Source organism: Meleagris gallopavo, chromosome 9 (genome assembly GCF_905368555.1).
Source record: "Meleagris gallopavo chromosome 9, MGAL_WU_HG_1.1, whole genome shotgun sequence".
Taxonomy (NCBI): Eukaryota; Metazoa; Chordata; class Aves; order Galliformes; family Phasianidae; genus Meleagris; species Meleagris gallopavo.
In genome coordinates, this window is record NC_139412.1 from 13,016,875 (window position 1) to 13,043,407 (window position 26,533).

Consider the following 26,533-nt stretch of genomic DNA (forward strand, 5'->3'; position numbering starts at 1 on the left):
TGAAAGATAAAACATAACTTCCAGCTATGATAACCGTTTGCACTGAAAAAAAGCAAGGCTGTCTCACTGACAGTGTAAGGAAAGAGGCATTATTCACAGCTGAAGTGGAGAGATTCACTCCAGTGCTAACAGCAACTTTGATATGACAGATGATGGCACTCTAGACTGAAGTGGAAACATTTGATGACTCCATGATGGAGACTGCACTTCTGAAATATCTTCAGGTGCATAAAGTTAGTCACGTGGTTTGCAGATTCCCTTTAGAGGTTACCTGGTGAATTATTTTTTGGAGGAAGTATAAGAAAACTTGTGGCATTGCTCCCTGTTCTCATAGAGGCCTGTGTAAGTTAAGAGCACTCTTTCAAAAAGGCAGAAGCGCTGAGGCTGAAGTCCTAATGGTCTCCAGCTCCTTTGTGGAATCTTTTCAAACAGTACAGCAGGTCAAAATAATATCAGCTAATCAGGGATCATTTCCATCACACCTTGATTTTCCCTCTGGTCCCTCCAACTCAAAAGAGTTACATTAAATCCCTAAGTTAAATGTACAGCAGTAATTGGAGATCTGAAGAAATAAACTAGAAGCCAAGAAGCATACAACCTCCTAGCCAAAAGTAGTAAATAACCACTTTTATTAACAGAGGGGCAAAAAAAGAAAAAAAAAAAAACATAACACAACTTTGAGTCTTTATAGGCTAGAATAAAACAGTAAGGAGTGACTTTCATCCCGTGTTTACTTAACAGGTATACTGATGGAAACATACTCCCTCCCTGTTTAGCACAGTCACTCCTCTTTTCATCCCTACTCAGCTGTATAAATTCACAGAACAGTAGCAGGGGCACACATAATTACTTTCAACTTTATCAAATAACAACTGTGCCACTTTCTGAAGCAACTGACAGCACCTCCTTATCTGTACCATATGTCCCCCACGCAGGCTGTGTTTCAATTATGACAACTCAAGTTCCCTACAAAATCTGGCAGCCATGAGTTTCGGAAGGCAGCTCCAAGACCCAAATGCTGAATTCATGTGAAAAACCAAGCCTTGGAAAACAGATTACTTTGCTCTTTTTCTGGGACCCTGGTATCAAGCTCTCCTAACCTGCACTTGTGCCCCTGCTCATTACTCCTAGAACAGGGCTATGCCACCACCCTGTCCGTGGCTGTGAGCAGGCTCCAGCTGGCAGCCACCACATGATAATTCTGCACATGCAGTGCAAGGTTCTATGGATACAGAAACAGCTAGAGTTTGCAGCTGCAGTCTCATGCTGAAAAAGCCCATGCTTTCCCACTGGAGGCAGGAGCGGCCTTACCCTAAACAAGACAGTATTTCTTCAGTGCTGTCCGCTGGGTAAATTACTGTCATGAACGTGAAGTGCTGGTAATGAACAACCACGCATTTCCATGGGTTAGATGCTTTTATTTTGTGCTATCAGTGCAAATTAGACACCAGAACTACCACCACTCGTGCAACAGCTTTCACAAAACATATCTTACAAATACACACCGATATGCAGTAGAACAGGTTGAAGCAGTATCTTACACTTTTAGGAGACACGAAGCCAACACAGAACAAAATCACATATTACAAATATGTGATTACCAACGGCAAAAAAAGTTTTGTTTTGTGAAATCTGAGAACACCAACTTATTTCAAGCTATTCTGTCCTCTAACAAACTCTGCACCCAATTTTTTGCTGTGGTTGTAACGGCAGCTGTGCTGTACAAGAACCATGTGTTTAAGTGTTGTAGTGTACCCACTCACACAGGTACGTAATGCAATTTTCCCTTAGTGACAGTATGTTTTTACACATTTTTTTATGTAGTCTAATACACACATTGTGTTCCCCTGAGCTAGTTTACATATACGCCTTTCCTATGCTGCCTTAAATGAACTACCAAAACTTCATCCAGTCAAGCTGATTATCATTAGCATAAACCTGGAAAGAAACATGGAATCGAACACAATTTAATCCGTCACCCCAGCCCACTGAGACAAAGACTTACAAAACAATGTAAGTTGATGAAAAAAGACATGAGAAAAACTAAGTGCAAGAAATGAGCTTACACCCTCCCGGACTTACATTCCTTGATGCACATAATGTGTTGCAGGGTTAGGTGAGGCAACATAGCTGACTTGGTGCAGCTGTCCGGAACTTACAGCATTAGGAACTCGTGGAGAATTTCCATATGGTGGATTTAATGAATGCCACGAGCCAATACAGTGATAGGCAGGTACTAGAGAGATGCAAGAGTCAAACCCTGGAGCAGATGGCTGGTTGTATGGGTCTGACACCACTGGGTAATACACCGTGCCATGGGACAGGGCTGGAGGCTCTGCGTTTTGGAAGTTACCTTAAAAAAGAAAAGAATACACATACTTACTACCATCTTCCACTCTTATTTATTACTTTCATCAGCATGAATGCAACATTATTTGGTGTCCAAAAGTAAAAAGGAACTTACGATAACTCATTACAATGTCTGCACTATGTCCTTCCATGCTTCCTATACTATAAAGATACAAGAAAGCAACTCCTGTGGAGCAGCCAGACTCTGAAAGCCATTACCTCACTATTCATAGTTTCTGTATGTGGTCCTGTAGTCAAATACTAACCATTTGTAGGCACATCGAGGGGAATCTGATGGACCTCAGCTCGCCCAGCATCATAGAGCTGAGGTACTGACTGATCCAGGACATGAGCTGGCTCAGCATATGCTGGATAAGCCTCCACAGATGATGCTGGTGGCACTGGCTGTACATAGACCATGGAATGCCAGTAACTCTGGTGATAGTACTTTGAGAAGAAAAATAAGAAAACAAGGTCAGGCAGTCTCCATTCTTCCTTCAAATCACAACTAGTTTCATATCAAAGAGTAGTAATATGTGCATTTTTCCCTTCCGCTACTGTAGGATAACATTATATACGAAGGAGAAAAAGAATAAAGACTGTAAGAAAATTTGCTGTAATAGCTGCAACTACCAACTCAGTTCTATCCTGTTTTATTTCTTAAGAGGGAGTTCTGATTCTCTGTAATCAACTTTGTTGTATTCAAGATTTTTCCATTCCTTTAGTTGAAGAATCTGGCATACTGCTTTTACTTCTCAGATTCCAGAGTTACCCAGGACTGCTGGTGCACAGACAACTGTTGCAGACAGTGCTCTTTAGCAGAGCAGTGGTTCCCAGGACAGAGAAATGGTGCTAACTGGTCTGAGCCATGCACATCCCAGAGGACTCAAACCATTCATCTCTAACCAGCCTTTGGTATCTCACCTAAGACGACAAGTTTTCCTAGTAGATCACGTTTCCCCTTTACCTTCACTGAGAGAATATTTATTCATCATCCTCCACAAAAATCAGGGTAAACTACCAGACATACTAATGTGCTTTACAATTTGAGTTAGAATACCTCCAACCAAGCTTATTTATAATGATAGTCAGCTACACAGTATGCACATTTAGCACACACTTGGAAGTCTTAAATACATCAGTACATCTGTCAAGAAAAGTAGCAGTTTTTACAGGCAATTTGCTGTACTCACTTTAAAGGCACTTACTTGCAATCCCAGATTAAAATAATACTGCAAGACCTTTGTATCTGAAATTAAAGGATATAGCATTAAAGAGCAGATGAGCATAAACTGATGAGCATAAAGAATTCTACGTACATTGAGAACACTTTAAGTCACTTCAAGAAGTAACTATTCTAGCATTATTTTTTCTTCAGTGTTTTGAGGGTAAAAAGTATATCTTGAGTTTAAATGGTTGCTATAAATACTGCATCTTTAAAGCTAATCCAGTTAGATGTTTGTGTAATATATTGGATAACTTGCTCCCAGCAATCCCAGCAGCTTAGAGGAACTTTAAAAAGAGTTGCCAAGCATAACATGGTTTTCAAAGTCTTAACAGTCCCAGAAGAAGTGAAGCTGTTTAAAACCTTCCAGGTTTGCCAGTGAAAGCAAAGGAGAAGCAAGCATGTTTTAAACCCATGATGCAGTTCCAGAAATGTGCACAAGAAACGCATTTCTCAGTCTTAAATAAAGACTTTTTTTAAAGGCTCAGGAAGGACAGTCACCTATTCAACAGCAATAGGTTAGGTCTCATTTAGTACTGAAAGGATCTGAATAAATCAAAGCAGCAAAGCAGGGAAATGACTTGAGATAAGCAAGCTGGTAAGGATTTCAACTTTGGGTTATATGGAAACTCTGGAGTGTTGCTGATTTCTTACCACCTCTGTTCTTCCCTCGACTAGAGCCTCCACATGGGTTTCCTGCTTGCTATTCAGCTACTGCACACGCATGCTTTCATAGCCCTGCTCTTCTCTAGTACTGAGTATTGTTGTCTGCTGCAAACAGGAATAGAATGGAAAATGCAAATCCCTATTTTGAAATGAATGAGGACTGGTTCCTCTTTTGCCAATTCTCAACTCTTTTACTGTTCAGCATATTGGACACATCAGGGCACAATCTACTTAAATGCAAGGAAGGATCTGCGTGCATTTTCCAAAAACAGCTAACAGCTTACGCTCAAAAGTGCTGGTGATTTGGCTCTGACATTAACCAGTTAAATATTAAAAATAACTGGAAGGCTCACATAAACGTCAGCTTCTTAGTATCTAGCTGAAACTGCATCTACCTTGGAAAGATTTTTTTAATTTGATTTTGTTTTTCAATTGATTATGCAAATATATGCAAAACAAACCTAAGAACTGAATGAAACAGCTGCTTCATAGCAGAGATAACAGTACAAAGGAGGAGCTGGGAGACTGAAGTGACAAACTGATACAGGAAATACTGACGTCTGGAGAGTTCTGGAACAGAAGCCAGTACAGTAGGGGACCAGTTTTTTATCTGTATTCTTCTTTCAGATGTCTAGAAGTCAAGTCAGTCTTCAGTATAACAAAATTACCGTGTGAAATAACAGCTAAGCCAGAAGAAGTTAACCACTGTGGCATGAAAATATGAAGATCACATCAACTACTGATAAAATTTAATCTTACGGTCCATGAGGACAAAGTTTGTTTTTCAGTTGAGTAGCTCAGATCAATCCCAAATGCTGCCACAGGAAAGGAGCAGTCTCCAGAACACTGTAATAACAGCAAGCAGCCTACACAGCTGCTTCAAACACAAGGAAGCAGACGAGAGTAAGATACCTAAGGTCGCTGTGTTAATAGAAGCCACTTCACAAGCCCTAAATGTCATTAAAAATATTCCAGCAACTCTGAGAATTGGAATACAGATGTATCAATGAATATTAGGGCACTGTCTTCCTCATCAGTATGACTTCAGTCTGTTAAAGTCAGATTTCAAGCCGTGCCACCATGCCATGCCAAATACCAGTCAAGCAGTTTTGTTTTTTTTTTTTAAAGCAAACTACACAGAACTCTCTAAGTCAAGTATATGTAAATACTTTAACATGCCCTACTCCAAAACTACTGGATTTCTCAACCTAAAGATTATGCAGTGACACTGCAGTGACACTCAGCGTCTCCTTGTAGAAAAGGAAAAATGCTACGTGCAATTTCCTATTAGCTACTAACCATAAAATCCTGGGGGGGGAAAAAAAAAAAAAAGAAAATCGGAGCCTATCTCCAGAAGGACATGGCCAGTATTATGATGAGCAAGCTGAAGAGCTGCAGGCAAGGGTCTGAAGAGGTTATTAATCCATATCCACTCCAGATTCCTGTCAGCACACTTAACACCCAATTCTCCAAGTGCTGAAAACCTCAGTAAAGGGCATTTAACTGAAGCGGAAGACAACTCTGATGTGTATATAAAATAATCTCCAGTGGTACTACTGCAGTAGGGAAGTAGTAAGTCAAATACTCAAGATTAAAAAACAGCAATTGAGAATACCAGCAAAGGAGTTATTGCAAAACACATTAGCAATGCTTCTAAGAGAAGACCTTGAGCAGTCATGCCAAGAAGTTTTTGCATTCTGCTTACTTCCAGATCAACTGCTGGCAAAATAAACATGTTACATGGTAAATGCAACTGAAAGACCCCTTAACATTCTGGCCCAAAGCTGCTTTACAATCCACCAGATGCAGCTACCTGAACTGTAGATATCAACAGTAGCTCTTTATATTATCTAAAATTGGCCCTCTAGGATTACTACTTTCATGCGACTTCCATACAGGGACAATGAAACTACTTCAAATGGCAGTATGCTGAATCAAGCATGAGAACAATTTGCATTACTCCACCTTCAAATAGATTTCAGAATAAAAGTCAGAAGCTTTCTATTCTGAAGCAGCAAAACTCAGAACTGCCATACATCTGAAATACAGCCAGTTCCAAGAGCATGCTGTTTTTGTTTTGTTTTTCCAGGGTGATGGTGGTGAAGAAATCGAGTCAGATAGCTAGACTGAAACTGTAGCGTTCAAAATGGTGGAAAAAGAAATGCTTGGATTTTACAGACCCTACAGTTATGCAGACAGTTCTTTTCCTTGTTCGACCCTGAATCAAAGGCTACTTCTCCATATTAGCAGAAGAGAAAGTGGGAGATTCAGGTATTTCAGTTAAAGGTAAGCCTTTGATAAAAGTCACAGCAGCCTCTCTGTCTCTCTAGATGGCTACAGAAACACACACATTCAAATCCAGTCTATGGGAGGAATACATAAAAAACATGTACTTTGGCCAACGCACAGAGATAGACCCAGTGCAAGAACAACAAACACAAGCTGACAGTTTTGCACTGCTGCTCTCAAGTACAGGCTATAGCTCATCTTTAGGTTGGCCTCAGTACTGCCAAAAACAGCCTGTGTGCTACCTGTCAGAGGAGGCAGCGACAGCTGAAGCTGCTGTACTCGCTGCAGCTGCAACACAGGTAAGCCATAACTGAACACCAGCACTTATCCAGAGCATCTGTGCTCCACCCTGAGGATGACATTATGACCAAATGAACCTTTCTATCCAACAAGCAGGCTGAGTAACCAAATCTGTTTTTACAATTCTTCTAAATTTTAATCCTTAGGGCAGTTTGAGCCAGAGCACCATCAGAAGGCTGAGCATGGGGACATGTGCAGGAAAGAAAGGATTTTCTACAGCTGCCCAAAACTACACATAGCCATGAAATTCTTTATCAGCTGAGACAGTGCATCATAATAGTTTTATCTGCCTTTTGAGATGTGTGCAGTGATGTGATAGTGGCACACTTGGGCCTCAAAGCATTCCTACCAAGAGCAAAGCAAGATATATAGCATAATAATAAGCAGCACTGTCATTCTTATAGCTGAGGCACTTAACTCACAGTCAAGGACAGCAGATGGCTTGATCTTTAGGTTATTAAAAAGAATTCTGCAAACTCCAGGCCCAATTTGTGTCCTGAAAGCCACAATGACAGAACAAGGAGCTATATTAATAAACTCTCAAGCACTGCTGCTGCACTGTTTACCAAGCTATGCTGCCTGATGCAGCTTCGCACAGCATGCAGGTATTAAGCAGGAAGTGCCAGCTGATTAAAGACCACCACTTCAGAAACAAAACTCAATTCAAGCTGACAAAGTTGAAAGCCAATTTTGAGTGCTATGGCTACTGCATTGGTTCTTCCATGCTTGTTGCTCGGGAGCAAAAATCCACTTTAAAAAATGCTGTTATAACCAATGACAGTTTACAGAAAGGCTGTGCATTCACAGAACAGAAACCCTTGCACTCATATTTATGACAATACAGAATGGCATCTAAGAGTTACACTTTATATATAGTACATATGTTCTATATAGTATATAGGACAACACACAATATCCACTGAACTGTGCAATACCAGAACTTTGAATGCATTTAAAAAAATCAAGTTATCAGAAAAAATTATTCCATGCAGTGCTGATAAGATACAGAACGTGCACTCTTCTCTCCACTGATACCTGAATCTTTAGGACGTGGTCTAAAGTTGCAGTAAATCATGCTTGAGCCTGATATGAACTTAGTATTCAGAACTAGGAATTTTTACCATAAGCATCCAAAATATTTTTATCTGCCTCTGAGTTGCAGGGAGCCATTTCTTGTCACTACAGGTATTCTGTTCAGTTTCATAAAGAACACAAGCCAGAAGCATGCTGAAGCACAGTAATAATAGAAAGAAGAACAAAACATCTTCATTACCTCTTGGCAGATCACTGCCACTGGGATCGTAAGAGTAAGGTGGAGGAATGGCACTAGCTTCTCCCATCTCATTAGTTGGAGGAAGAGGAGCTGAATAAATTGGGAATGGCAGTGAAGAAACTGGTACTATTAGAAGGAAACAGAAGTCAAGTCAAGTTTACAATGGCTTCTTATTTGAGCAAGGAAAATGATAAGTTACACAGTCAGGCCTGGACTTCCTTCCTTTCAGCTCAGTGACTTTAACTTCGATTCTCTTTAATAATTGCTTCCCTCCCACTTTAAAAGAAGCCCAGAAGAAATTTTAAAACCAGACAGGAAGGTTCCAATTTCAGATGCCTTAGCTGTTTGTCTGTTCTCAAGCTTCGTAATTCAGTTAAGAACAAACATCTCTTTTTCAATCAGTTCTTCATACTAGAAGTAGGTCAGGCTTTTCTTACATAATTATCTGTCCTAGAACAGGGAACAGAATACTCTAAGCCATCAAAAGCATCACAATAAATCCACAAAAATAAGGCAATGTTCAAGTATCAGGCAGAAGTTTGTAGACAAATTTCTGTTGGATATTTATTAGGTGGCCCATACTTCTAGAACACTAGCAGGTTCCTCATGAAGCTGTCATCAAGTAGACAGCTTACAGAGAACTGCACTGACTGAACTTTCAAGCGGGAAAAAAAGCAATCAAACAAATAGAAATGTGGAAGGAGGGTTTCTTTTTTCCCCTCATGCTAAACAAAGAGTTACAGAAACCAAGAAAAATCCTCTTTGTAGAAAGGGAAGCCTTTTTCTTAAGACAAACAATTCACAAAAATGAACTGGATTCAGTGCTTGAGCTCGTGACTCTTCTGGAAGGTATAAAAAAACCTTGAGGTTTGCACCAGTAGCCCAACATACTGGAAATTAACCATACAAAACAGGGAGAAGCAACCATGAACTTGTCTTTAAAAAGGAACCTGCTAGTGGAACACCTGGCATTGAAGGATAAAGACAGATGGGGTGAGGGAAACAACCGCAGAGTAGAGACTTCCAATTCCCATGCAAGAACAGAGGCAAGCATGCCCTTCAAAGCATAGAAACATGGAAGTCATCAATAGCTGTGTAACCTTATTGAATGTAATTTTCCACATTTGTTTTGGATATGTGGAAAGAAAGTGGGAGTGAAGAAGGCAGCTGAAAGCCTAGACCATCCAAGACCAAAGCCTTAGCACACACACTCTACCTGGCCTCCCTACAGAAGTGGGAGATATTAGAACAGGTTGAATTGCTGTTTGTGGGGGAACAGCTGTTGTGACACTGGCTTGTGTGGAGGCAGAATTTGAGGAGAAGACTGTAGGTGGAGCAGCATTAACACCTGTGGAGGTAGCAATTACTGCAGAGTTCACCATCACCTGCAAAAGAGTCAGAGTATTCAGTACACTACCTCTACGACTCACTTTGACAAGAGCTATGGAAACATCACAGATATAAGAGATTTGCACTTCACAAAAATGCACTTTGAAAGCTCTAGCTGTAAAGACAGCTAGTTATCCAAGTTGTCTAAAAATTGGCTTGAAAAATACCAACCTAAAAATAACAGTAAGTTGCAGGAACCTGCAAATGCATCTTTTCACCATTCCATTATGCTTTATTTATAGAGGATTATATTATTTGTAACAAAAACATGTAAGAAAGAGAGAATAAAATCCCAAAGAGACCAAACACAGCAGTCATCTCTCCAAAGAGCTACCACAATAACATATTACACATTACCTTCTGGGGATAGCTGTAGGAAGCCACTCCATCTTGAGGTGACACAGATACTGGCCCTTCTTCCTGAAGGGATTCCAAAGTAATGTTCCATTTTAGAAGCAGAGAAGTAACAAAACCGCAAACACTAGATTTCTAAGAATCTTCCAATTATGAACTACACTAAGCTCCTTTCATAACTCATGAAAGATCAGTTTCATCCCAATGTGCACAGGACTGGCTTTTACACTGTAGTCAGCAGGTGAATGGAGAACTTGAAAGGTAACCACTGACTAGTTTCAGATAAAAAAATTCAATGCCAGTTCCATCAAAGGTGAGATATTTTCCATCACACATTGGTGGAATAAGACTAACTAGTCTATGACTTGACGAGTGGCATGGCAAAAGTAAGTGCTGTCTGGAACAGAAAAGGAAGAAAAGTAAACAATGCTCAGACGGTTTGCAGAGGGGAAAGATAGAAAGTACAGTTTAGATGTACTTATAGACTCCAACAAAAACCCTCACCATTTAAAAAGAAAAGGAGATGGGGGGGGAGAAATACAGAAGTAAAACTATCAATCCTTTGTGACAAAACCAGTTTCTGACCTACTATGTTAAGCCTGGTTCCAAAGACAGGTTCCATGAAGAATGTTACACATACCTGAAGGATTAGGAATCTTAACAGGCAGGGACAAACACTTACCAAGTTTGCTGTAGGTTCTGCTGAACTAAATACTGTTGCCGTTTCACAGTCTGGATCTGAAAGACATAGGCAAAGTTAATTAAAAAAATACAGCATTATATCTAATTGTTCAGAAACTTTTAAAAAAGTTGTAATGAGCACATTCACCAAATGTAGCATCAGTAAAGACTAACATTTTATTTACCTGGAGGTGCATACAGATATTCTTCATGAAATTTCCCTAGAAGGGAGAGAACAGAAAGCTTTAATTCCAGAAAAATGGAAGTTAGAGCCAAAGTTACTAAAATTGAATTTCACTGCATTAATTAACTGAACTGCTTTCAATATCATCTTGTTTTGTACAGAAAAATAGCAGGATTCAAGATCTTCCTCTTCCCCATTTTGCTATTCTAGCAATATCAAGATTGCTATTGCCAGATCTACACCACACAGCAGCTTGCCTTGCTACAAACCCATGTTATCAAAATAGTGATGTTCTAGCAAGCTTTAATGGAATAGTGACTTTTTTTTTTTTTTTTTTTAAATCAGACAAAGATAACTAACTCTTTAAGAACTCACCATTTTGACCTGTTTCTTCTACATCCTCCTCTGAGGAATTCAGGGGCTGCTTGTTGGCTGGAACTGAGTTGGGGCCTCTTCTAGCTACCCAAAAACCTGCTGGACTGTGGACAATTGCAGTAGGGCTACCCTGGCCCTAAAAAGCAAAATAAGAAGTGTGCATTTATAAATAGTATAAGACTTCCCATGTCTAAGACACAGCCAAATAGAAACAGACTGGAAAACCAAGCTTGCTGTAACCAAAGCTTACTAGAATTCAGTCCCTCCATCCATCACTTTGCACCCCGCATGCAGTAGAACAGTCGGACATATTTCTCTTTTGCCTTTCATTCCACCTAGCATCTTTTGCAAAATTTATTTTTGAAGACTTACAGTTGTCCTATATGACAGGGTCAAGATGTTCTCAATTAGAATTTAGCCAGCTCTGACCTAGGTTCAACCAAAGCTGAAAAAGAGGGAGCAGATCCCCACCAGGACTCTCTACCTCCAGCATACACTCCTGCATTCCTCCACTTGAGGAACTCCAACCACACCAACAACCAGTGAGTTCATCCAGAAATATCACATGGCTGGCAGCTGCCATAGCTCCCGCTGCCTGCACTAGCTGGATCCACATAGATACGCTCGACATATTCAGAGACCAGCAGTCATCACACTTCCCATGACTGTTGTAAAGCCTTGTACATAGTTTGTCTTTGTACAAAGCCAGCCCTTAGCTGGACAATTACAATCTAGAGTTTTCTAAAGGAGGAACATAAATGAGAAACATAAGTAAAAGAAACTGATTCACTCTTTTGTAATGACTACAACATTCAATTCTCTCAGAAGATAGGACAGCTATGAGATTGAAAAAGAGGCTTGTAAGATCTCCAAGGGTGAAGTACAGGTATTGAGTCAGAAGGTTCTCCCACCAGGCCTCTAGCAGGATGGCAGATTTTTCTGCAACAAACATTTATCTCCAGGGCATGTTAAATTCCTTCAGCGAAGGAGACGGAGAAGATGCAGGGAAGAGACTTCGGCGTTGACACTAACAAAGTGGCTCAATGAACATGAAAAACTACTTATTGGATGCCAAAGGTGTACAGCTTAGCAATGGGAAGGAAAAAAAAAAAAAAACAAGCTAGAAACCTATCCTGATTTAATGGAAGGGGGAATGGGGAAGAAAAAGGAGTATTACAAGATAACGCCCCTACTTCTTGACATCATTGGAAGAAATAAGAGCAAAGATCAACATTTAATACAGGCAGATGAATAAACAAAGGCTGCTGAAAGAACACTGAGCAGGTTTATCCTCTCATTTATTTAAATGCAAGTGTAACTTCTATTAAGCTTAGATAAAAATTGAAAGAAGATTGATTTCACTGTTTAAAAATGTATTAGATTGAAGATGAAAGTAGCACGCTATGAAGTTTTAGAAGCTAGATTTGGATTCTTCTCCCATTTCTGTAGCAGAAAAAATTTCAGGAATGTTAGCCCAAAACATCTCAACTGTGAATTCCTAGGAGTAATCTAGGCTATCACTGTACAGCTTCTGAAACTAGTTATTCAAACCACAAATTAAGAGTACAGCAAAACAACTGAAGTACTAACTCCCACAATACTTAAAATCAAACAGACACTGATAGTAGGAAAGAATTTTTTCTCCCCCAAATCTCATTTTCAAATTGCCATAGGAAGTAAAAAATATGGCTCTAATTTTATTAAAACATGCTAAAGAAAAAATAAAACAAATGCTGCTGGACAGAAAGAGGGACAAGAAAGGGAAAGCTTAGAAAAATAGATGCTTTACGCAGAGCTTTAAGGATCTCCTCCAATTTCAGCCTTCCTTTCCCCTACTGCTAAAGCTCATTTCAAGAAAAAATAATATTTAATTTATTATAAGGCATAATTTTTTAAAAAGCTTTGCGAAGCTTCAACATACTCATCATTCATAACTTACTGCTAAGGCAGGAAAAGAAGTTTCATCTCCTTCTTCAATTTCATAGAAAGTTATTGTTTCTTCTGACCCTTGAGGCTCTTCTCCATTCTCCGGTACAAACCCATACTGACATTCCTTATTCACACACTGCATCTGACGGCGGCTACGGCTGTATGAACTTTAAAAAAAAAAAAAAAAAAAAGAGAAAGGTTAAGAATCACTGCTATCTGGATTTTCACCTTAGTTTCGTTGCTCAATTTTAACTCTCTTTTCTTTGGAAAGGCACAATAATCCCAGTGTTGAATATTGTGCCATTAACAGTTAACTCATCCCTCTACATCCCTCTCCCACCATCCTCCCCACCTCTTTTAGTACAACATTCTGTAGAGAGGTTTGTATGCACTTACCGTGACCTGCAGGAGAAACTGTCATAGCTCTGATAGCATCTCTTTCCTGGACTGGGGTAGAATGCTATTTGAGGGCCAACCATGTTGTGCCTGTTTATAAATCGGGCAGATCCCCTAAGTTTAAAGGGTAAAAGGTGCAATTACCAGGAAGTGCCTCTCAGATGGAACTCTTCTATAGAGTTATCTATTAAATAGCACAAGCTCTCTCCTAACTAATCCACAGCAAGAACAGAGAAAAAGCAGTAACCTCAGATAGGTTTTCAAGGCTTCATACCTTGGCATTCCAAATCCACGGTTATGCCTCTGGGGAGGATTCTGAGGATGATAGGGTCCATAAGGTGCCATGTTTCCACCACCCTGTGAGCACTGAACTGGAGGAGAGCGCCCTGAGGGAACACCATGCTGTAGCCGGGGTGGGAGAACTGGCTGACCCCTACTATAAGCCATTGTCATAAAGACTTCCTTTCCACGAACTTTCTTAAGCAATCTCTTCCGTGTTTTCACATCCATTTCTGCAGTTTCAGTTAAGGACAGAAAACAGAGGTTTATATTTTAAGTAGGTTACTCTAGAGCTATATTTTCTTTCTATCATTTGAGAAGAGTTATTATTTGGATATATCAAAGAGAATCAGCCTACTGCATAGCAGGGAAGAAGTATCCAGAACACACAAAGTTCATATCCTCATTTTGAAGAGCCTAACATGCATTCTGAACTGCAAGCAGAATACAAGTATCTCATTCACATGAGCACATTCCCAACTTCAACTGATCAAACCAGTATTTGCAGTATTAAAACACCTTCGTAAAAGCTGTATTTATTCAATCAGAAAACCATTCTCTAAACAAAACAAATACAATTCCTGTTTATTTCAATAGCAAAACTCTAGTCCTTCCATACATCTCTTCTAAGGCCAAATCTGATATACTTTTTGGTTCACAGATCGAATCTTCATAAATAGTTCTCAAATGTCAAAATTCTTTTTAAGATTCTGAGCAACATGAACCTTACTATGTATTTTCAAGGGATTTGCTATTTTACATATGGAAACTCAACCTTCTGTCTGAAGCATCACTTTACATGAAGTCCTTGTCACAACTAGATTTTATACCACAGGCCAAGTTAAGTTACTTTCAACATCCAGAGACTGGTATTGCTAAAATTCATCTTTCCCTATCCTACCTCTCCCTAAAGGGAAGGAACACCTCTGGAAAACTTGTACAAACCTATTCCTGAGAAGTATCCACCTGCTACTTTCTGATAGCTTCCTCCTTTTCGGCTGGGAACCACATTCCAAGCAAGGACGGGTGCCACTTGTGTCACTGGCTTTAGGTTTGCCAAAGGAACGGTATGCCTACATGAAAAACATTCATGTTAGTAGCACTGCAAGAATACACTATGTGCAGGAACACAGCAACATATGCTGAAGCAACACTACAAAAAGAAAATAGGGAAAAGGCAAACTCATTGACTATAGGGAGCTTTGGGGGAATAAAAAAAGCTCTTGTTCTCTGAAGCACCGTTACTTGTATATTTTGTACATTAGAACAGGTAAGGTAGGATTCAGTCCCAATGCTACTGACTTCACAGGTCAAGCCCTTTTTCCCTACATTGGTATGCCTTCATAAGTCTATCTGGAAGCAATTAAAGAGACAGAATTTCTGCAAAATGTAGATAAGCCTAATTGCAGATTTGGAGAAGGGCAAATGCTTTGAACAGCAAGGTGGTGAATGTGATGAGACTCGTCAAAAACATCCATTATTTTCTGGGATTACAACATAAAAGCTTCAGAGAAACTGGTAGCTGAGAATAATTTGCTATCCAGGAGTTATGCCTAAACTGCAAAGATTCTCGAGAAGAATTAGACTTCACATAAAGCATCATAAGGATTTTTGTTATTATAAGCAAGTGAATTTTTCCTGTAACATCTTAGTTGAAGAGTGATAACCAACAAGGAAGCAAATCTCCCTGTAGCAGCCACACTTTACTTCAAAGTCTCATTTCCCTTTTCTTCTTAAAGTATCTTAACAACCCTATCTTAACCATCTGTGACTGCACAGACTCCACTGTAAAAAGTTCAGACGTGAAACTGTCACCAGATTGCTTACTTTTCTGCCAGCTCCTCAATGAAAACAGTCACCGTGTTGCCATCCTGCCCAACTTCCTGGATATGAGCATTGTAATACTTACCTCCAGGATCCAGACGCACCTGGAGAGAGAACAAGGGAAGCCCTGAAAAAACTAAACAGTATCAGGGGACCAAATACTGTCTACAAACCAGCAAAGTTCCTAGCTCCTAGCTGATTTTATGTTATGAACTGGGCCCAGCAATATCAAATACTAACAGACCAGGCAAGATAGATAGCATGGTACTGCTTTAAGAAAGGAAGGAAAAGAAACAGTCTTGCAAGCAATGTGCAAATTCCTGTAAAACAGGCTTAAGAAGATGGACTCCTGCCTTCTAACTTACTTTCATACACTGGCAAACAGGTAAGTAGCAAAGAGAACCACTATGTAAGAACTCGAGCAGAACAAAAAAATAAAGCAAGAAAGCTCTAGTGAGCTAGAAGAGTCACTAAATGAGTTATCAGCACCACCTCAAAGTGATTTTAAGAAGTACACCTTCACTACATACAACATGAGAACAAAAGGGAAGTTGACTTTGATTTCAGCATTTCCCAGCCACTCTTCACCCTCTCTTCCCTCTCAGTTACCTAAAAGAAACCTGCTACATTACCATTGAGAAGCAGAAGACTGGACAGACTTGCTGGTGACTTCCAGTGAAAATCTAATAGACAGCTACCTCAGTTTTGCACATACTTTGCACTTTGAGCTCCCAGTGCAGAACCTCAGCACTCACATTATTTGTATCACTGGTTCTCAATGAATTTCCAAGTAGCTTTTCATTCATGCCCAATATTTAAAGAAAGATCTTTAGAAAGAAATGTAATTAAAAACTAAAATAAAATTAATAGTTACAAGGAAGAAAAAGAGAAAAGCCCTGGAAGATTCTATGAAGTCATTTCATGGTTTACCATACTCCATTTGAAGTAGTTTTAGTAATTTACCATAACTGAATCTCTTTTGAGTACTAACCTGACACTTGTCTCCTAAATAGTACTGTCTCCCCGCAAACACCATGTAGTCAGTTTTTTGAAGCTCTAAAAACAAACGAATAAATAAATAAAAAGGAAAAAAGCCTAAAAAATACTGTTCTTTCTTCAAGTACCCTATAAATACTTCATGATGGCATCCAGCTACTAATTAAAGGCCAATTGTGTTAACATTCCCTATGCATATATAAGCGTTCCTCACAGTAATGATGAAGTAACTCTAGCTGTTCTTAGACCATAACTACCTAAGTCATAGGAGATTAACAGTATCTAGCTGATGAAGTAGTAGACCTGCTTACTGCAATGCTTGTGCCCTTTATGATGGTACTGTGTTAATTCAGCATTTAATACCAATCTTACCTATGAAGGACTTGTCTAGCCAGAGTTCTGCTAACACTTGGCAAGAAGGAAATGTTACCCAGGAAAAAACAATATTCCTGTATTCTCCTTTGTTTTCAGAATTCAATCTTTTTTTTTTTTTTTTTAAATCTCCGTTCCCTGCCCAGGTTCTCTAATTATCTGTGTTGAGTACTGATATACAGTTACTATACTCTGTTCCAAGAATTTAATGACAATCATTGTTGCTTATGCAGCTATAAAGATGCTGGAGTTTTTCAGCATGCAAAGCACTCCAGGTCAAATATCAACGATACAACTTCAAAATTCATCTTCCTTGGTAACTTGCTCACACACCAGCCACAGTGTATTGCCATAAAACAGCAACTATTGAATCCACAAAGACCACAAAATCTCTCTAGGATGCTCAAGCTCAGGAGAGCTGGGAAGCAAAAGAAAACTCATTTCACGTGACATATCTCAGTGCTAAAGTTGAGACTTTATTACGATGGAACACAATCTAAAACACTGCTTTAGTAGTCCTCAGGCACACCATTAAAAATAAGTAACTGTAGGCTCAAATTTGGATGACTCCCAACACAACTGAATAATAACACAGAATTCTGCTCCATTCTCTGCTTAGAGTCCTGGTATTTCCTACATTATAGTCATTAAACACCAGGCATCAGATTTTTAGCAACCTTACAGTCATTATACAACATCAAGAATAGGACCTGGTATTTTGAAATGAAACCAAGAAATAGCTCTGGTATTACCTACAAATATCAAGTGGATTAACAGTATCCTTCACACCTGTGCTGAAAGAAGGTGTCAAAAGCATCAGATCCATACACTTAATGCAGAGCTCACTGCAGAAATAAGGTTTGGATTTGAGGATTTTTTGATTTAGATACCTTTTCTGCTGTCCAGCCAAACATCAAATTCCACATTTCGATAAATCTCTGGGTCCAAAGCCTTTAGCACTTTGTAGGGGAAAGGCATTTTTGAAGAATTTTCTGGAGTCTAGAAATAGAGTTGAAATGGACTATCATTAACAAGCACATTTAAAATGTTCAGCATAATCTCTATTCTACCAACAGCTATGGACCCTTTTAAGATGCACACAAATTCCCCAAACTTTACTTCTACTATATAGAATAAAGACCAAGAATATGAACATGAATTTAGGAACTGAGGATTGTTCAGCTCAGAAGCTAAGCTGACAGACTACAGAAAGATCAAAAACAGTTTTAAGAGTAACACTCAGCATTCCTTCAATTCTTTTTGAGTGAAGAGAAACTAGTTAGACCAATGAAGCCATGACTTCCAAAATTGGTGGGAATTCCAGTTGTTACATCTGGAAACAGGCCTCTAAAGAGTTTTTTAAAACCTGTTCCAAGGATATTTACACCGTGCTCAAAATGAAAGCGGGCTGATTTAAACACTTTTCAGACAAGTAAACAGCAGACCAGGAAGAGTCTGCAGAGCTCAATTTCTGGAGCAAAAAACAACAACAACAACAAAAACCAACAACAACAACAACAACAACCAACAAGCCAAACATCAGCTATAGAAGAAAAAGAGAATCTCAGAAAGGAGTAAGGCTTATGCAATTCAAGAAAAACTGGCAAAAATCAAAGAACAGGCAGACAGAAAGAAAAAAAGGAAAAAAAGCAAACTGTTCAAAAACTTATTTTTAAGAAGTAGAATCATTACCCTAACGTGGGTAACATTCTGCAACAAGAGGAGGAGAAAACACAAAACACCCAACCACACACAAGAAATTCTTCCCTAATTGTCAAACCTTTGCTTCTTCAGTGCCTTGTCTGAACTTATCTTCCACTGGATTGTCAGTATCATTGCCTTCCCAGTCATCACCTCTAAACAATTTAAAATAAGATTACAAAAGATGCAATGCATAATTTCTAAGAAGGGTTAAAATAACTAACTTTTTACAAAACCTGAAAAAAAGCACCATAGTGCCATCAAGTGGCAGATTTTGCCTGAAACAAAGGCTGTAAGGGAGCACAGGAGAAGTCTTTTCCTAGCATGACCTTTACCACCCCCAAACCTACCCCTACCAATAGCTACTATTTGCATTTGGAAAGCATGAAGATGACCCCACTGAATACATCTGAACTCTCGCACTGCTGAATATTACACCACTCTGCTCCAGGCACTACAAAACCAACATCACCTGAAAGCTTTTACTAACAGACACACTATGCCTCAAGCCTTTGTGGTGACCGATTAAAGAACATCAAGGTTTTTGGCAGGTATGCTCGCTTCTTCCCCTCACTCCAAGGGATCCAACGGACTTCAACGATGCCCCCACTTAACTGTCTATACGGGGTATAATTCAATTAAGGAAAAAATACAAAGAGTTAATTTTCTCAATAAACTACTGCCTGTACAAAGCTAAAGAGGCTGAGGCAGCTAGTAAGTCTCTCATCAAGAGAACTCTGATGACAAAGGGAACCATTTTATTTACAAACACTCATTTTACAAAGTTGCAGGCAAATATAACACAGCCAGTAGCAGTAGCACTGTCTCTTCTACACCACACTTCAGCTTTGAGTCTGTGGCATGAAACACTAAGTTAGTACCATGTGCACATTCAAAGGAACTTGGAGAAATCAGCCTACTAACCCACTGCCCTTAAACTTTATTTCAACATTTTCCTGCTACCATACCCACCCCCTTCCCCCATCAAATACTACCTCTTTCCTGATGGATTTCTGGGTACTTTTTCATGAAGACAATCAAAGTTTGTATCCTCGCTTTCTACACAGCCACTGTTTCTGTTCTTCTTGGAACCACTTCGAAACATCTCAACTGCAGACCTCAATTCTTCCTCATCCATGAGGAACACATCTTTGTACAGGATTTCATATAACACAGCTGGACAAACCAAGACAAAGCTCAAAACAAGTTAATATCAAACGTACAACAGCTCCAATTTTCAAGGTAAGCATATCTTTAGCAATATTAGCAATATCTACTGTTACAAGACACTACATATATTAAATTCAACTAAGGAGAGGATCATAAAATAATTCAGGTGGAAAGAGACACATGGAGAGCATTTGGTTCATTACCCTACTTAATAGATAAGTATACTGAGAGCACACGTACATTAACACACAAAAAATGAGCTGCCATCTCTTACTCTTCCTGTCTCTGGAAACCAGAATAAGCACAGCCTATAAACATACAAAAACACACAGTTCTCTTTCATAATTAAACAAAACAACACAGTAATTTCAAATTTACCCTGGCAAATAGCAGCATTTGCTTGAAATTGTTTTGTATACACAGAGTCATAATGGCCATTGCCAGAACAGCACAGTAGTATCTGGGAAAATAAAGAAGAAAAACTTTAAGGATGGAGTGACATAAAACCCAACACTTCTTACTTGATATTCTAGTTCATGTTCTATTTCACTCTATAGGCAATGTGAACTTAAGAAAACAGTAAATCTTCCAAAGATGAATATGAAAGAGTTGTACAACCAGTTTAAAACTGGATCTTATGAATTTATTTACAAACTTTACAGCTACTACATAAACAAAAACCATTCTTTTACACATCACAATGCATTAAACAATAAACAGCGTTTGTTTCCAGTCCAATCTGAAACCATCAGCTGCTCAAGAGGTAAAATTACCATTTATAATTATAATAAATTAAGTTACCATTTAAAACTACCATTAAAACACAAGCCATCAAATGGAGAATCTATGAAGTACACTGTGCAAGTGTCAAAGACACACTTCCACATTTCCCCATCAGATGGACCAGAAGAGCACCTGCTGCTCTAGCCCTCAGTACGTTTTAGTAAGTTTTGCTCATACTAATCAACTTTACACTGCAAAACTTTGAGAAGTTGCATGCTTTCTGCAACACATACACTGATACACAAAGAAGATGCGTGCTATCAATTTCCATCTCAGTACAAGACCATGAATAGGTAACTGCAACTGGAAAAAGCCCTTGTGCAGCTGTTGTTAGCACAGTGCCAGCAAGGATGCCTCCAGCCACCCAGTAGGAGTCAAGATGCCAGGGGTCTTAATTCCATGTGCCTTCTGTTCTAGCAAAAGTGTCTCTCATCTCATGGTGAAATATGCAACACCAGAAAGAACTGTAGTGCAGTCTAATAACAGACAACTCTTAACAAAAGCTCTGGTGGTAAAATCTTTGAGGACAAAATACTCATTTAGACCACGCTGCCTGATTTTTAAAGTTTGTGGATTTTGGAATTAGATTAAGCTACGCAGAGGAAAGAAAGCATTTAGGTGCAAGTGAAGCCCATATAAAGATAGCAGTATTAGCCAAGAACAGAAGAGCTAAAGCTGCACAGATTTCAGAACAGGCTCACCATTTGAGCAAACGTGATAGCCCATCCAGAAATCTACACTGCAGCAACTTCACTGGCAGCACACTTGAACTATTCACATAATTGCATGGGCATATCAAATATAATTCCAGAAAAAAACCAAAAGGGGTCAGATGGGATGTAATACAGAGCATTTCTTGTATAAGTTCCTTCTTTTTTTTAAAAAAAAAAAAAAAGCTGTTTCATTAGCTCCTTTTTAGTGGGACTTGATCTGTATGTCAGCTAAATGAATCAACTTGTTAGATTAATCCATTTCTGTCAACATCCCCTCTTCAGGGAGAAAACCTCCACACCACCTCAACTGACTTTCAGATGAGAGGCACCAGGACTGGGGAGAATACCTTCTCACATACACTCTATTCAGTGTATATACTATACTTAGTGTATATCTCATTCTGCTCTTCAGAAACTCAACCTGGGTATCTCACTGTATCTAGTCAGTTCAGCCTGCTTTCCACTAGGAAGTGTTTTCACTCAGCAAAAATTCAGAAAAATGAAATAGCATTCTGGAATTATGTTACCTCTTCCCATTAAAATTAGACTTGTTTCCAACAATGAGCAGTTGTTATAAAAAGATCAACAGGGGAACAGCACACAACAATCCACCCTCAGTAGCAAAGCTACTACAATCTGATTAACTCTTGTGCAAATAACGTGCTTCTGTCGTGAGCAGAAGTCAGCTTTGGGAGTTTGTTCTTGAATGCACAAGGGAAGACTGAGTTAGAGCACAACTCCAGTGGGAAGTTTTCACAATTAAGTGGGACCGGAGGTATCTAGGAGTTAGGGGTAGGGATAAGAAATTGCCTCAGTTCTCCTCACCTTGTCTTCAAAGCCATTGTCTGTAGCATAAGTGGGTGGCCTTCCAGGGTACCGGTACAGAATAAAGTCTCGACTAGGTAAGCAGAGGAAAAACAAGTCTTGAAAGGGCGCAGTTTTAGAAGTGTATTATGAAGAAGGCTGAAAGGAGCAGTCTAGATATTCCACTGTTTGTTTTAACAGAGAAACACTCAAGCAGAACATTTTCCCTGACAAATGAGTGCTATCATAAAGCAATAGCTAGATGAGCAAATTATACTCATCCTGTGGAAAAGAATGTGGAAAGGACAGCTACATCTAATCATAGATTATTACACCCATCGTATTAAATCAAGTACTTATGCCCAATGGCAGAGTGCCCAACCAATAAAACATTTAAATTCAGATGATTCCATCACACTTCAGAAGGATTACAATTTCAATACAGGAAACTGGTTAAGTCTTGCAAAAGTTCCATTTGCTCTTCAGTAAGGAAACAGAACCAGTCTGCAAAGAAAGTGTTCTTCCTTTTAATCAGTGGAAATTCATTGTGCTTGTACAGGGCCAGCAGCATTCATTTTTAACAAGACCACCAGCACCTGTACAGCCTTATGCTGCCCTTGAAGAAAGCAGCAGACGTTCCACACAACTAGAGCTCTTAAGAACACCTACACTGAGTTTTAAGCGTGCTTGTAACTACCACAGCATTCCACTGCACAGAACTCCTACTTCTTTCACCTGCTCTCCATTCTTCAGCCACTGAAAGGCATCACTTTACTGAGTTTAAGATTAGTGAAAGAATAACAAATACTACTGGAAACTAAGCTGCCCCTTAATCCACACTATTAGAAGAGGAGCTGTGATGGCACTCATTTACAAGTTAATTCAATTAACTTCTTTAGGGTTGCATTCTTACTATGTTTCACAAATGACTGCACCAGCAACAAACAAAAGGTTCTGGGGAAAAAGTCCTGAACTCAAAACAATCAACAGTCCAAAACAAAATGAAACTTTAAAAAAAAAAAAAAGAGAGAGAGAAAGACTTACTTGTAGATCACTGATAAAGCACTTATTTCCAGCTGGCCAGCACTTTCCTATGTGGGATTAGGAGATTACAAGAGGTAGAAGAGCCATCTTCAACACTAGGAACTCTATACTAGCTCTCCATAGTATTGAAACAACAATAAAATTTAGTTTAGATAAGTTTATTCAGATAAATTCAGTTAGATAAAGCAAATAAACAATGGACAATGGACTAAGAGTTGAGACATCAGGATATCCAGGGAAAAAAAATATTTCTCCAATGTGAAATGGCCATGGTTACCAACGTGATGGCTAAAGATAGTGCTAGTTCTGGTAGCCACCCTTAAATGCATCACTCAAGAATTGTGGGTTTATAGTTTTTTTTTTAGTTTTTTTTTTCAATTGAACTTTTTTTTTAAATAAGCATTGTTTCAGAGACTGCAGTATTTACCATAGTTTCTAGTTTAAGAGTATAAAGAAACAAGAATTAGAACTGTACATTTCAAGCATGAGGGTAAGGAAGAAAAAAAGAGCTGCAGAGTCCAATAAACGCATATGATATCGTATACAGCCCATATTTTCCTTTTTTTTTTAAAAAGGAAATTGCAGCTACAAATAAGGCCTACAAACATGCCTCAGCTTTACTTTACACTCTGCACAGATAGCTTCTTTGCACCCAAATTCACCACTAAAACACACACACACACACACACACACACGTATACAAATGCTCATTACAAAAACATAATATTCCCTATCGAAATGAAACTCCAGGACTGAGGTGTATCTAGTGAAAAACAAAAAACAAGCAGTATTGAAAACGACATCCAACTACTTCCCTGTTCTGGTCACCTCAGACCTTAACATCTACACAAGAGCTAGATCGTTCTTACCTTTGGATCTCCCAGTCGTTCAAGGTATTTCTCAAATGATCCCTCCACATACTTTCAAGAAAAATAAAGAAGAAAATAAGGATTTAGCCAAATTAAACAAACAAAAACGTTTAAACCTAAACATTGTGTCAAAGAAACATCATCACTGGGTGTTGAACACTGCTGGCTGAGAGAGCAGGGGTATGCACACAGCAAACACAGCACTGGCCTCTCAAGTCCTATCACTTCAGGCTCTGGTCTGCCTGGGGAATTACTTTAGCTGTTCCCTGTCTCAGGGCACAGGGACGATTCAGGTGTATCAGAGTAGAGATACCAAGAGGTCCTCAGAAGCTTAAAAACATGAGTCTGAAAAAGACTCAGCAATTCATTTCCCACCTAGATTAAGCACTTAAACTGACTGCAGGGAAGAAAAAAAAACCCATAGTCCTACAACTGCACAACCTGAGAAAACATCTCAGCTGTTCTGTTTTCATTTCTCAGCACCTGAATTGTGGCATCATTAATTAAAAAGTCTCAGCCTCAGCTGCAGGCAAGTGCCTCCCTAGCAGAAGGGTGGCTGCAAGTAAGCAAGGTACAAAACGTTACAGAAGTTGGCACGCTAGACAAGTTGATATAAAAATTCTAAGAATCATAAAAACAAAGCTATTCTGCAGAGGACGTTGCCCATGGCTTGTGTTTCCAAGGGAAACCTGGAACCCTGTACCAGCCCAGAACACAACCAGGACTGCAAGCTATCTGCTGCTGACACCTGTGGGTCCACTGTAGGTAACTCCTCTCTGCGACTAGCAAATAGCAGAAACATCTCAACGCTGTTAGGATCGTAACAGCTCTACGGGTTTCTCACATCATCAGTTCTACATTGCTTGTGCCACAGACGACGTCCTACACGAGTAACTGGTGCCCTCCGGTCACCTACTGGGTAGTTCAGGTATCAGCAGCTTTATGATTTCAGGAGCTCCAGCACCACGAGGTGACACGGAACCGGGCTGAAGGCAGCACGTGTACACGGAGGTGCTCTCGGCCAACTGCCCCGCTATTTCCAATGTACGTACGCAGAAGCGCACAAAAAAAACCAACCAACCAGTACTTACGGATTCAAAGTTACGCTGGTTTTGCCTCATAAACGAGACGCAAGCTTTCCTCACCTCCATGTGATGAATTTGGCACAAAAACAGCTGAAAAACAACGTGAGAACGTTAAGTGAGAACGAAGGAGAAAGCCGCGGAGCTCACTGTCTCGCCGCTCCCAAGGCCGGCAGCGCCAGGCGCTGCACCTACGGACGGGCGGCTCCACACGCGCTCCCGCCCGGGGCGCATCCCCCCCCCCGCCGACCCCGGCCCGCCGAGGGCCCCACCTGCTCCGAGATGGCTCTGAAGAGGCAGGAGGCGTCCTTGGCCGTCAGCTTGCGGTACAGGCCAAGGCTGCCCAGGTACTCGTCCATGGTCACCTCGCTGAGCGACTTCTGCCCGAAGTACTTCTTCCAGCCCTTCTGCATCGTGCCGGGAAGGCGGCGGGGCCGAGGCTCCTCGCATAGCACTGGGGGCGGCGGCCGCCGCCAATGAGGGTCGACGCTCGGCGCGCCCAGGTGCGGCCGCTCCCGCTGTCGGGCCCGCCTCGAGCGCGGGGATCTCGTGCCCGGCTCCGTGCGGGGGCCGCTGCTGCCGCCCGCCCCCTGCTGGGATTGCGCGGCGGACCTCGGTAGGGAAACGCCTCTACCTGCTCGTAATTACGACTAGAAGCTGCGCTCGGGCACGAGAAGCGCCGGTTCAGGAGTTTGTTTTGCCCGCCTTAAGCAAAGCAAGAAAACCACCAAACAAGGTACTGCTCCGACGGGCCACCAGCACCGCGTACACGGGCAGTTCTCTCGTCCTGCAGACCCAGTAGCCCGCACGGACGTTGTGAAGTTTATACCCCCTTTGCTTTTAAAAGTATTTACCTAGATACATCGAGGGCAGCAAAACAGTTGAATTTCCTTACTTTAAATGGGGAGCTCCAGTCAGCATCGAGAGACCAAGGCGTTTCCCTCACCGCAGCCAAACAGGTAACGATGCGATAACGCGCCCTTTCTGCCCCATTCTCCTCCTCTCGTCGCCACGATTTACTCAGAAAGGAGCAGTTAATTACCCACGCCCAGGCCTCTCAGCTCAGCACGTTCCCCTTACATCTTTCACTTAAGTTCTCCTTCCACTCCCAGTGTAACCACGTGAAACAAGAGCTGAAGGCTTCCCCGGAACCCAGCAGGGACACCAAGAGGGCACTTCCATTAGTACTAGGCAATGAGAGCCGATACACCGCTACGTACAGGCGCTCTCAGTTAAGAAACAATTTACCTTGTCCTCCGTAAGGACATTACCGAGGTTTTGGCGACGCACATAACTGCTGGCCCACGGAGACACCCGGTCCCCTGACTGAGCAAGCCCGTACACTGGCACACAAGACTGACTTAGACAAGTTATTCAGTCTGTTTGCCTGCCTCATCTTTGTTCAGGAAGTGAACAGAAAGAAAAAAGCTGTATTTTTCAGTACCAAAATATCACAAAAGCGTATGTATAAAATCGAGAATAAGTT

The 26,533-nt window shown here is 40.4% G+C and overlaps 1 protein-coding gene across 1 annotated transcript; it reads right to left on the reverse strand.

The window, feature by feature from the left end:
* Positions 1 to 404: 404 nt before the first annotated feature.
* LOC100551113 (UDP-N-acetylglucosamine transferase subunit ALG13) lies at positions 405 to 26,510 on the reverse strand. The gene is made up of 23 exons (XM_085230461.1): positions 25,320 to 26,510; positions 25,057 to 25,140; positions 23,966 to 24,016; positions 23,097 to 23,143; positions 22,074 to 22,146; positions 20,131 to 20,212; positions 19,578 to 19,758; positions 18,662 to 18,737; positions 17,772 to 17,880; positions 16,505 to 16,569; positions 15,517 to 15,617; positions 14,635 to 14,762; positions 13,685 to 13,922; positions 13,025 to 13,181; positions 11,086 to 11,221; positions 10,712 to 10,747; positions 10,528 to 10,583; positions 9,849 to 9,911; positions 9,319 to 9,487; positions 8,103 to 8,228; positions 3,558 to 3,598; positions 2,616 to 2,796; positions 405 to 2,353 (listed from the first exon to the last, which is right to left on the reverse strand). The coding sequence occupies exons 1-23, from the start codon at positions 25,458 to 25,460 to the stop codon at positions 2,079 to 2,081; spliced, it is 2,616 nt and encodes an 871-aa protein (XP_085086587.1). The 5' UTR covers positions 25,461 to 26,510; the 3' UTR covers positions 405 to 2,078.
* Positions 26,511 to 26,533: the final 23 nt, after the last annotated feature.

Coding starts and splice junctions, on each gene's coding strand:
- LOC100551113 (XM_085230461.1), bottom strand. CDS start 25,460: ATGCAGAAGGGCTGGAAGAAGTACTTCGGGCAGAAGTCGCTCAGCGAG. Junction 19,759..20,130: donor AAATGCTGCTATTTGCCAGG/GTAAATTTGAAA, acceptor TGGTTTGTCCAG/CTGTGTTATATGAAATCCTG. Junction 10,584..10,711: donor ATATCTGTATGCACCTCCAG/GTAAATAAAATG, acceptor TATGTCTTTCAG/ATCCAGACTGTGAAACGGCA.